Source organism: Strongylocentrotus purpuratus, unplaced genomic scaffold, assembly GCF_000002235.5.
Source record: "Strongylocentrotus purpuratus isolate Spur 01 unplaced genomic scaffold, Spur_5.0 spur5_scaffold_20, whole genome shotgun sequence".
NCBI lineage: Eukaryota > Metazoa > Echinodermata > Echinoidea > Camarodonta > Strongylocentrotidae > Strongylocentrotus > Strongylocentrotus purpuratus.
This window is the reverse complement of record NW_022145606.1, coordinates 25340651-25353797: the sequence shown is the minus strand read 5'-3', so window position 1 is coordinate 25353797 and position 13147 is coordinate 25340651. Positions and strand designations below refer to the sequence as shown.

At 37.4% G+C, this 13147-nt stretch overlaps 1 protein-coding gene across 1 annotated transcript; it reads left to right on the top strand.

Annotated features, from left to right (window-relative positions):
- The first annotated feature begins 2251 nt into the window (after positions 1 to 2251).
- On the top strand, positions 2252 to 10484 carry LOC757299 (glutaredoxin). Its single transcript, XM_001197806.4, has 4 exons — positions 2252 to 2364; positions 4753 to 4918; positions 6939 to 7114; positions 10151 to 10484. Exons 2-4 carry the CDS (start codon positions 4855 to 4857, stop codon positions 10262 to 10264), a joined length of 354 nt encoding a protein of 117 aa, XP_001197806.2. The 5' UTR covers positions 2252 to 2364; positions 4753 to 4854; the 3' UTR covers positions 10265 to 10484.
- The last annotated feature ends 2663 nt before the right edge of the window (positions 10485 to 13147 follow it).

Genomic DNA, 13147 nt, shown 5'->3' with positions numbered 1-13147 from the left:
GGTAATTTTGCTGGTCCTGCTTATTTGTATTCTATTCTTTTTTAGCCCTGATATAACAAGGTTTCGATATAAAGAGGTACAGTTAACTTTGCATTAGTCAAATCTGTTGGGATCACAAGAAATAGTTTGACTTACATGTATGCAAAATTTGACATAGGAAATGTAAATAACACATGTTTTGTATAGTTTGGTCAAAAAATTTGATTCGACTTAGGGAAAGTTTGACTTATGTGACTTCGAGTTATGCAAGGTTAACTGTAATTTCCTTGGTCCCAAGGAGTTTGTTATAATGAGGACCCACTGTACTGTACTTGGGCATAAACTGCAGTTCTTAGTTTCCAATTTCAAACTTGGCCAAATAGACTGTTTCTGTTTGTTCATTTTGTGAAATAACCATTCCAATGATGGAAGATTTCCTTGAGCAAGTAGAGATTGACCTATTTTTTGCGCTGTTGCTTGCAAATTGCAGTAGGCCCATGTGTTTTGTTGCATAATTCATGATTATGTACATTTGCTTGTTTAAGCAAAGTTGAATTGTACATTTCAGATAAATAATGATACCCATCACATTCCAGTTTGTTATGTTTGGTAAAATTTTTAGTAATTGATGATCCTGACAGTCCCATTGTGTAATGTCTGAATTTCCAAATTTTTAAGTTGTTTTGTCATGTCAGGGATGTACATGTAGACATGAGTTTGGAGCTTGCCTGGAGAAAATCAAGTTGATGCAGGGCGAGCATATTTTTATACCGCTTTTTAAAAAAGGGCACAATCTATACTGGAATGGTATGGGAGAAGTTGTGCAGTATCTGGAATTGAAGAAGATGTGCAATGGTATTCAGATTTTCTATTCTAAGTTTAAATTGAATCATCACTACGTGTAGAACTAAAGTACATGTTCAGGTAAAGTTGTGACACTGGGCAAGGATAATATGACATGATTTTCATGGGGAAATACATATATCATTGTCTACATTGCTCCCCCTTTTTTTCTTACATATCTTAATACCATACCCATTATGTATTGTTGAAAAGGATGTCTTTTCGAGAAGGAACATGTATATGTATTATGACATGAAATAAATTGAAAAAAAAGCAACAAACAAAAGAATTGCCCAATTTCAAAGTTACTTTGTGTGAAATTTATACTCGGAGCTGTGTGTGTGTGTGTGTGTGTGTGTGTGTGTGTGTGTCGAGGGGAGGGGGGGGGGTGGTATACTTCTGTGTCTGGAATTGGGAGTAAACAGATGTATGAGAGGATATGTTTATAATGTGTGTAAAGGTATTGATGTGCATGGATTAAAAAAAAAAAAAAAATCTCATTTTTATGAGTCAGTTGGGCATTGTCTATGGAAAGGGAGGGGGGATGGGTCGGATTGTTTTTGCCAGTGATGTCTTTATTTTATGATGTGGGTTATGGTTGCATGCTGATTAACTCTCCCCCCCCCCCCCCCCCCCTACCCCTCTTATGAGCAGCAAAACTTTTGGTTTGGGGGCTGCAAGCTAGGTTAGCTTGTATATGGACATACAGCCCCCTCCCACTTTTCCATGTACGGGGGGGGGGGTGTTGAGATACAATACAAACAATAGCGCGAGTTGCTTTCTGGCTCGCACAGTTGTGTTTGAAATGTGGCCGACACAACACAGTATATTATGCACTTCAAAATTTATACATGCACTGCGCGCGCGCGGTTGACCGGGCGGCGTTATTTTTTTATGCGGCACAGATTGGGGCATGGCGCGTGTTAAACCTATGGGAAGTACGTTCTTTCCCTTCTGAATAGTGTCTGCACGTACGTGAGACTAGTCATGTTCGCTAGCGCATTAGCGCTGCGAAGAAGTTTGTATATCCATCGCGAACTATGTGTTTAGATAACATTCCTCTTCGTTTAAGTTAGTTAAGTTTTATTGACTAATTATTGTGATGTTCTCCTTATTGACGTGCTGCCTCCTCTTCAGATTTCCAATTTGATTTTAATTGTTGATGTAATGATTTTCCATGCGGTAGTGGATTACATGTAACACTATTAAAAACAGACCTCTACTACTTATACTGTCTAGTACGCACACGACCAGTATTAGTCTGTAAATCAAGACCCCTTTTTAAAAAAAGCCCCAATCTGTGCCGCATAAAAAAATAACGCGACCGGGCGAGTGAAACAAAATGGCGTCAATGCGCAAGTTGTCGCTACTCTCTATATATAGGTACTCTATATAGGTACTCTAGATTGGTTGGTCGACTAGCGCCAGCTTTTGTCCATATTTACTTTTTACAATAACATTTCGACGGATCGACCAGCCAAGCATCTCACAAACTATATTATCACCCATCCGCGTCTACAACTGCTATTGACGTATTCCTTGGTAAGTTAAAAGAATACTTGTGTTTGTAATAATGTACTGATATTAATGAACTATGTGTTTATTTAGCTACATTGATGCAATCATGCACGGCTGCGTCGCGAAGTTGAAGAATTAAAGGCCAATGTTGTTGTATTGTACCGCCCAAGTCTGGGCGATCCATCCGCTGACAAGTTGGTAGTGGGCGCTAGCTGCGAATGGTCTGTGGTGCGGATGGTCGCGGTCCGTGTCACAATTAAAACTCGTCACATATCGAATTGCAAACATTTTTTAATCCATATGACCATGATGCATGACAATTGACATGATTGTTGACAAGAAAAAAACGTGATGAAAGATCACCACAGCAGTTTGGACAATTTTTATGTTCATTCCAGAAAAAAATAGTTAAAAACATGAATATCTTGTTGCATGTCGTTGATTATTTTCTGATTTGTTAATGTATCTTTGTAAATAAATTGTATCAACTATCAATCATGTATTGGAGCGCGAGCAGGCGCGTATGCAGGGGGGGGGGGGAACCCCCCCTCCCCTCCTGAATTTTTGTTTAGGTGTTTTGGAAGAGAAAGCCCCCCCCCCCCCTGGCCCCTCAATTTTTAATTTAAAAAAAATATATTGTGCTAGAGACTTTAATATACTAAATAGTCTACATGTAGATCTAGGTGACCAAAAAAGGTGACCCCCCCCCCCCCCCCACCCGCCGACTTTAGAAATAATTATCATATCCTTAGAGTGGAAACATTCCAGAAGCGACGACAACGACAATCTATTTACTGTTCAGGAACCTGGTTAGGGTGTCTGATCGCGCACCCGATGTTGTGTGCTAAAATTCTTCCCATAGAGATTACACGCATCCCTATGCAGCCTACGTGCATTGCGCGACCATGCAAAAAAAGTCAATTTTTTTTTTTCAAATCGAGATTCAAACCTTTATCAGTTGTGATCCTGAAGGTGATAATCAATGAATGAGGTGTCATATGAAAGAGCAGGTGAATTCCAATATTTCCAAAGGGGCGTAGCCCCTGAAATTCTAAAAATATCTTGGTCAAAACAGCAATTTAAACATTGTGTCCTGGCTAACTCTGAGGTTTGTCACTTTTGAGATATGACGCCCCGATCGATAAGTAGTCCCAGTCCTAAGGAACAATTCTATGTGATTATATTTTCGCTAGCCCCCAGGGATCACAACTGATAACAGTTTAAAAATACCCTTCTCGCTATTTGGTGGATCAGCTAATTAGGGGGCGTGCGCTCCGCTCAGTCCAAACCATGGTTACATCGCGTAACATCTCCGCGCACGAACGAAAACCCAAATTCAATTACACATTATAGTGACTGAAATTATGGTTGGAAATTCCCTCGATAAACCCGGAAGTGAATACACGTTATAGTCAATGGCAATATCGCGGAGACAACGTGCGTTGTCTCCGCGATATTGCCATTGACTATAACGTGCATTCACTTCCGGGTTTATTGTGCGACGATTGCCAACCATACTAGTCAATCGCACATGTCGCGGAGACAGCGTAGCTCAAGCTGCAAGTCGCGGATTGGCTTAGCAGCATGCGTACGATATGCATACGCTTGCATATCGCGCGATACAGCTGTTTGGCTAAATTTAGCAAAACAACATCACTCTGCGTGGACGTCTTTTTCGACGATTTTGACCAAAATGATATGAATATACCAGCGTGTTGGAGGGGCTGTAACTTTTGATAGAAACATCGGTGAGACTTGAAATTTGAAATGTATTATTCTGATAACATTTTTTATTCAAATATCAAACAAAAATGGTGAAAAACGATCCCAAATTGAAATTTGAAAAATCGTTCAGACACCCTATTTTTTAGATCAGATGAATTGCGTTTATTAACCGTTTGTCAAAGACTTTAGGCCATTAAAAAAAAATGTTTAGCGTCCCCGCCTGCTTCCTTTTGGGGGGCCGCCTCATTATTTTAACATGAAAAACACACTGCTAAAAAATGTGTGGGACTATGAACGGGCTGGACATTTTGTCTTACTGAAATGTGCTTAGAATTCAAGTAATTCATCTATTAAATGACTAGAACAGACAATAAACAAGACAAAGGTAAGGACAAGAATCAGTGCTTATTAATATAACAGACATTTTGCATGAAATACCATCAGGAAAGCCATCTAAATTTGTCACAAATTAGCGACAAACACACCAAATTCAGCGCTGCAATGACGCACAAAACGGCGTAGAATTCAACTTTTCATCCCCCAAAAATATATCTACGGCTAATATATGAAGACTAATCTTGGAGAATAGCCCGACTGTCAGGGAAAATGTACCGAGCGGCCATTTTGAGCAGCCATTTTGAAGAAAAAAAGAAGATCTCATCATACTTGTTTTTTTTTTATTTTTAGAGTGGAAACATTCCAAGAGCAACGATAATCTATTGACTGTTGAGGAACCTTTAGATTGATCAGAAGACTTGCGTTTATCAGCCGTTTGTTTGCATCATCATCATGGGTCACTTGTTTTCGTCCGAGGCAGTAAACATGGAGGGCAAAGAGGCAACGTACATCAAAGGTAAGGTCATCAGAAACCAGTGTTTGAGTTTAATTTAAAGCCTCTTTCAGGCAGTAAACATGTAAACATGTAAACATGGAGGGCATAGAGGCAACATACATCAAAGGTAAGGTCATCAGAAACCAGTGTTTGAGTTTAATTTAAAGCTAATCTTGAGCTCTGCTATGGGTCCTGTATTATTAGAGAAGATCACTATGATTTTATTCTAGAGTGTTTATCCTGCAGTAGATTGTTTTAACCAGTGGAATAAAAACAGACGCACAACAAAATTACTGGGCATCATCTTCGATAAAAACTACATCTCCCATAATTTGCACTATAGTATAGCAATATGGTGTTTGGCCTACATGTACTTTAATACCAGGATTTCTGTATCTTTCTTTGCTCATTACTCAGTCACTTTGCATTTTCTTCCAAAATTGTATGGCACATGTCATTTAATTGTGATCTTGAACATTCAGCCTAAGTTTTTTTGGATTCTGTGAGAGTTAATTTTTTGTATTTACCAGAGCTGTAGTTTGTCTTCAAGGGTTCCATGTGCACTGTATATTTTCTTTCTCTGCCTCATCCTGTAATTTTCGTCTCTATCTTTCTTTTCTCTCTGTGTATATGTCTTCCTCCTTTCATGTAAACTCTCTCCCCTCTCCCTACCCCACCCCCCCCCCCAAAAAAAATCTCCTCTTTCCCACCGGTTTCTCTTCCATTGTCTTTATTTGGATTCAGTTCACATTGTTTTCTTTTTACATTATATCAAATTTTTCCTACAGTTATGTCTCCCTATCCCCCTCCCTTTCCATGTTCATCTCGCTCTCCCTCATTTTTTTTTTGTTCATCCATCTTTATCTCTCTCTCCTTCTGTTTCTCTCAGTTTCTACCAGAATTAGTTATTCTTTATCTTCTCTTCATACTCCTTATCCGTTGACCAGTCTATCGACAGTTGAGTTCTTGCTACACTGTATATACATGTATGCACAAGATTATTTCTGTAGTTTATTGATACAATAACAAAATTCAGCAGAGGGGTTAATATTGATTTCAAGGGAGGAGCTAGTCTGACATGCCAGAAGGGGGTCGGGGGGGGGGGGGGATTGGCTACAGTTCCTCCCCCAACCATCAAAGGTATCAACAATAACCAAAAGTACATGTAACCTTGTTGCAATATCAAGTTGACACTATAAGCCTACAAGACATCTTCGTTCATCTTAATCCTCCTTATTAGTTGTCCCTAAGAGGCGCAGTTCCTGGGGGGGGGGGGGATAGATCATTTTCTCATTCTGGTCCGTCCCTTTGGAATATTAGCTGCCACTTAGTATTCGTAATTTAACTGCCCTTCATGACTTCAAAGTTGCTCTAAAAACCCATATCTTTCTAAACAGTGCTATTTAATCATGTCAATGTAGCATAATAATTTGTGTTGTTTTAGTTTACTTTATTTTTGTTAAGAAAGTTATATTTTTGTGATAGTAATATGTACAGCGCCATGAGCATCAGAGCCTGGCGGATACCGGCGCTATATAATATCTATATTATTATTATTATTTTTATTTTCTAAAGAGTAAATATATGAATTTTACATCATGAGTCTGGTCTGAATAACAAGCACTTGTACTTTGTTCAAGTGGGAAAATGTGGGGATAAGTACAAAAAGAGTCAATTGCTGTAGTTGTGTGCTCGCACAAGAGTGAGTATTCCTGATTTACCTGTAAAAACTCTTTGTGTTTGCAGACTGCTCCTGCACTTCCTGGTTCTATTCTGCATAAATGATCATCTAATTCCAATATATTCTTAGTAGATATTCCTTGTACCGGTAGTTGTGAAAAGATGACAACCTCTTTTCATTGTTTTTTTTTATCACGATCTCAAAATTACAGATAAATTACAAGTCCATGATGTCGCAGTCAAAGATGACAAGACATACATGTATCAACATACCGACAAACAAAAAATCTCAATTTTGTTGTATACCGTATATTATGATTAATATTAATTTATTTTACCTGATTTTTTTCTTCTTAACCAGGTATCACACATGATAAATGTGTAGTAGTCTTCTCCAAGACTCACTGTCCATTTTGCCATAAAGTCAAGACAATCTTTGAGGACTTCGGTGCCAGCTACGAAGTGGTGGAGATGGATAAACGTTCCGATACGAGTGCAATGCAAGCTGTACTTGGAAAGATGACGGGTGCTTCCACGGTAAGAGTTCAAATTTCCATTCAATGTGGTTTATTAGAAATTATACATACAGTACATGGAGTAGTAGTCCAGGGACTACAGTAATTACACAATGTTTACCATGTAAAAAAACTAAAAATGGTCTTAAAATAGGACCATCAATCACAACAAAAACTTAATTTATAAGAAGTTTTTAAAAGTAATGTACAGTATACATGTACATACAAATTGAAATCACACTTGTATAAAAAGTAAAGAGTAGGTAAAGAGTTTTGGAAACAAAACATTTAATGATGTATTACAAAATAGAACTAAAATTTCAAATGTTTGGCCGAAAATTATAGTTGTCGTATCGAGGCCCTTCGCAAAGGCGTGTCTGCATAAATTTGGTTATATTACGAAAATGGCTTATGGCGTATCGAGGCGCTTCACAAAGGCATGTCTGCATAAATTTGGTTATATTACAAAAATGGCTTATTGACACAACTGTTTGCGATTCATGATCATTTTTGCCATGTAAATAATTCTTGTTTACAAAATGTGACGGTTCCATGTAATGTACATGCATGTAGTGACAGTTTTGGGTTTGACGATGCTGTATATTTAATTATAGCTACCTGGTACACTTACAATACACAATTATTCCTTAAAGAGGAAGTTAAAGCCACCTAACAAAGTGAATGATTAACAGGTAATAATTCCAAAACTTTTTGAGATATATACTGCACATGTAGTACAGCAGGTATTAAATTCCATGAGCTTGTTAATTGTGAGATGCTCCAATTCTTTCACTTATTGCCGAGAAGGGGTGGGGAGGGGGAGGGGGGGGGGGGGGTGGGAATCTGCCCCCTTTGGTTGAGAAGGCACAGAAATAACCCAGCCCTTTTAATACCGTCAAAGTTATTTCCCTATTTAGAGTCCTACTCTATGATGACACTGTTTATAACATTACAAAACTTCAAGTGTGTGAGAGAGCATTTGTATTTATAAGTATAGTAATTGTATATGCATGGGTATATTATTTACATACCAGTATGTATGTGAGTGGGACTACAATTAAGTAATTATATACATGTAGGTATAGCGTGATTGTTTTAAAGGTAATTATCCTCAACAGAGTTGGGATGGGTGATCTTTGATCAAGACAATTGTTTATGGTTTTATCCCCTTAGCACGGTTGGAAACATAGTTAATGAACAGGATTTTTCATGTTTTTTGTGCAAATACATCGTTGCTGTTTTCACGAAGTGACGGTAGTGAAAACAAATTGCATTCACTTTGCGTTACGATTTTCCTCACTACCGTCACTTCGTGAAAACAAGGACGACATGTCTGTGGGGTAAAAGGGCAATCCAACCCTGAAGTTCATTTGTATGAAAGCAGACAAATTATGTGAACAGAATGGCAAAAGTTTGAAATATTTCGGATCAATAATACAACAAAAATCACTAATTTTTGAAATATGAAATCACTAAGTCTACAGTATGAGAATCTCAAATTGGCAATTTGGTCAGTTCATTGTGAAGTAGTTGCGGATAATTCCCATTTGTCGTGAACAAACTACAAAAATATAATAAATTCATGTTTTCTCCTAAGTACCTTCTCCGTTGGGGCACTACTCAAAATATATTATGGATAGAAAATTATCATAGTTCCTCTAATAAAGGTAATACAAAGCTTTGGGAAATTTTGAAAATTGGGTGGATAGTGATTCTTCACAATTTTGATATATTTGGATGCCCCTTTGGATGTATCATAAGTACTAGAAAATTTAGCCCCTAAAACACTTCTGCTTTCGAGCAAAATTGAATATAAAAATTTACCGGTGCTCCCGGTAAATTTTGATGAATTTCAAATAGTGCCTACAGCCGTAGGCGTACATACATGTACAACAGTAGCTGCGACCATGAAAATCTCTGAATATGTTCATGTACATGTAGCTGTGATATATAATTTCCAAACAGGAATCTGTCAATTTTAGTCAAGAAACATTTTTTAATAGCTTAATTAATATCTTGACCTTGAGAGGGAGCTATACAACATAAAGAGTTTATTATTTACAATTTCATACCTTTAGACTCGATTTCAATCGTGACAACGATCACTGAATATTGTAGGATCGCATATGCTTCCAATATGTTCACTTGAACAAAATTCATGACCATATACCAAAACTTTGTATTACCTTTAAAGAGAATAGACCTAGCTTCCTGAGTCATATTTCCTTTGAGGTTGGATTTACCTTTAATGTTCCGGACAAAGGGATAAACATTGTAGGGATTAATAATACAGTAATGCTCTGTAGTCTTTACATGTAGTCATAAACCATTCTAATGTCTTGAAATTTGTTTTTTAAAGATTTTTTATTTTTTATCTTGTTGCAGTGGTCTATTCTGCAGTTAAATATAAATTTAGAGTTTTATTTTTACAATTGCATCGTGAAAAAAGCTGTTAGGAAGCTATTGGGGAAAGAGTGATTATAATGTAGCACAATTCAATATTGATGTATGTTGTTGTGAAGTTTTGGAATCATCAAAATGATATGAAAGCATACAGTGTATCGGTCTTGCTGAGTATCACATGCACTGTATACACAAATGTACAGTATACATGGGACTACACAAACATGTGACATGTATGTTTGGTCCAAATATTCAATAATTTTTTCTTATTTATCCTTCGAAAGTGAAGGCATTTTAAGAGCCATCCTTTTTCAAGCGACAATACCAAAGGGAAAAATTTAATTTTTTTTTTGGGGGGGGGCTACTTTTCAAGCTTGCCTGCATGAAAATAATTCTAAAATTTGTTTTGCATTGAACTCTATGCAAATTTACAGGGCTTTTTTCCTGATTTTCAGGGGGCTTTTTGGGGCATTTCGGGGGCTATTTTGCCCGAGCCAACGTGTATTTTTTCACTGGACTATTTTATATGATATTCTTACACACTATTAAAAGGGTGAATAAGTTCACAGATTATTTCTCCACCTTTCTTAGATTTCGACCTTATCTGGAAGTCAAGCTTGTTTTCTGATAAGTCCTCTGTCATTTTTGTCCCCAGGTTCCGCGAGTATTCATCCAGGGCAAGTGCGTAGGCGGTTACGATGACACCAAGAGACTACAGGACTCGGGCCGTCTAGAAGAGATGCTACGGGATTGCAACGCCATAGAGTAACGCAGCCTCTGAATGCCATCCACTGGCCGTTCAGGGTTTAGCGCTTATGAGTGAAGATTGGGACGTTCGGTCGTTGGAATACAACAGTAATGGCCTTGGATACAGCATCGCAAAATTGTTTGTGGACTTTATTTCTTTCCACAGTTAAAACACTCCATACCTGTAACCACTAAGCAATGCAAGGTATTGTATGAATATGAAGCACATCTATTTGAGAGGGAAAAAAATGAAAAGGCTGATGTTAGTGGTGGCATATTAACACAAAAGTGTGTCTTATACCTTACAGGTATCTTTCATGGCCTTCATAGAGTAAAAGTTCTCTACTTGTATTGGTGGTAAAGTATTGTCAGCTAGTTGCTATATTTGTTCAAGTATTACTTATACATTATACATGTACATGGACATCAAACATACAGTATCATAGTCGAACCTGTGTTTAATAGTGGCCACCTGTCTAGGAAGGCCACCTGGAAGTAATGGACTTATTTCATGAGTCGGCTCATCAAGTGAAATATTCTCAAATGGATTGCGATGTGCTCTTGTGTCCTACGAAAAGAAAAGCCATTCGATCTTATTATCCATCATTTTACCACATGCTCATATAACATACAGCCTTTTCACACACAGCTACAATTCTATAAACATGATTAGTTTATAAAAGGGCTTCAAACTAATCACCTGTACATACGACATCATTCACACACAGAAATTTCGGTGCGATCGTTAATCGTTTCATGATTAACTACTGCTCGTAAAATGCGCAGTAGTGCCATTGCACATTGAAGGTCATGTCATATCAATCAAAGCGCACGCTCCATCCAGTTTAAACACGTCTGAAACACGTTTAAACACGAATAACCTTTCACACACAAAATGTCAAGCTCTCTAGATACAAACTTCGTATCTGCAGCCTGCTTTTAGGGGCGTATGAATCGCGACTTTGTATCTATCCCAACATCGTATAAACGATGTTCACACTGGAAAAATTTTCTATAAACATGTTTAAAACTGTTGAGTTAAACACGTTTATACTAATCATCTCTGGATACGATGAACTTTAGCTGTGTGTGAAAAGGCTGATAGATCAGTAAATTTGATTTGAAATCACCTTTCTATCCATAGTTGCATATTTATTGAAGTTATATACATTGTATATACAGTATTTTTTAAAGGTAAAGACCAGTTATGGTCATGCAATTGCATTGTGAAAGAAACGTTGTGGAATCGATCAGAAAAGGTTGATCATCTAGCATCTAGCATCTGCAAGGTTCTGGAATCATCAAAATGATAAGAAATTTGGCCCATTCTTCGTAAAGTTACAAGCACTATACACAGAAAGATGTATATGGGACTACCCTATATCTCTCACAGACCATGAGAGAAACAAATTTACCAAATATATGAATTAGTAGGCGGTTTCCCGGCAAATTTTTTATCATCATGTATTAGTCGAAACATATTCTTTCACATGATTGGTAATGAGAGCTTCCATTTCATTTTTTGAAATTGGGGCGTTTCCAATACTGGTCTTTACCTTTAAATCAATATACATGCGTATGTAGAGTAAAGTATGAACTCAATTGTGTTACAGCTAGACAGTTTAAACTAAATTATTCATACCCTTGCATGTACATCTACCAAGTTGTGTAATGTTTTAGTACATGTACATGCATGTGGAAATTGATTTCCTGATTTATGTTGAGAATGTGACATAATAAACCTTGCATCTAAAATTATTCAACAACAGTCCTAATTCAACCAGTCCATTTGTCATTCTCCATTTATGAAAAAACACAGGCACCATCAGATTTACAAGGAGTATGGATAAGTTAGTTTTTAGCTGATGCACATGTTCATGTACATATGCTACATGTAATGTATGTTGATGTGTCTTGTTTATTACTATACATTGACTAATTGAATAATTTAATATTTTGAAATAATGTTATAAATTTCACTGGCTTATGTGTCTGTCTGGATTGCACCTACATACTGTATACTGTATATTACACTGTACTTCTTTCTGAAATACTGATTCCTAGATTACATATGTAGCAACTTGTGATTTGCTTGTTTTTCTTGCCATTAATTTCTTTCTTTCCCTCGTCCATTCAAAACACGTATAAGTCTCATGCTTATATTTTCGCGAGTTCTAAAATTAGCGCGAGTTCTAAAATTAGCGCTAGCCAATCTTAGCACGAAATCCATGAAAATTATGTACTGCAAATATTTCTACTTTTACAGTACATACATGTACATGTACATACTGTAAACGTATAGGCCCATATATTTTAATGGGTTGTTACATCCATTGTTTTTAGTAACATGCCTCTGGCATCTATTAACCTTCATTGGCCTTGGCCCTTGTCATACAGCTGGCATTGGCTCATAAAAAATATAGCATTGCTCCCATTTGGTTGAAACCTTAGTTAGCCTTGCAATACAGCTGGCAATGGCTCATAAAAATGTATAGCCTGGCTCCCAATTTTGGCAAAAACCGTTGCCTTTATGATACTCTTTTCACACTGGTTTTGCTTAACCCCGTACTTTGCTTAGCCCTGTACTATCCTTAACCCCGGACTATTTTTTTGGCTTTTCACACTCGCTGTTTTTAGTCCCGTACTAGCGCCTATTCCGGAATAAGAAAATTCCCGCTGTTCTCACTGCATTTCGTTAACCCCGGATAACGTGTATGTTATGATAGGACATACTTCGCATCTGGCCAGCTGCGATACGCTCCATTGCGTAGTACCGGACTATTTTTCGTTTCTGTTCTCATTCATTTGCTTAGCACCGCAATTGCGGGGTTAGCAGGAGTTAGCACCACAATTGCGGAGTTAGCCCTGCTATTTTGCAGGGTTAGTTAACCCCGTACTATAGGTG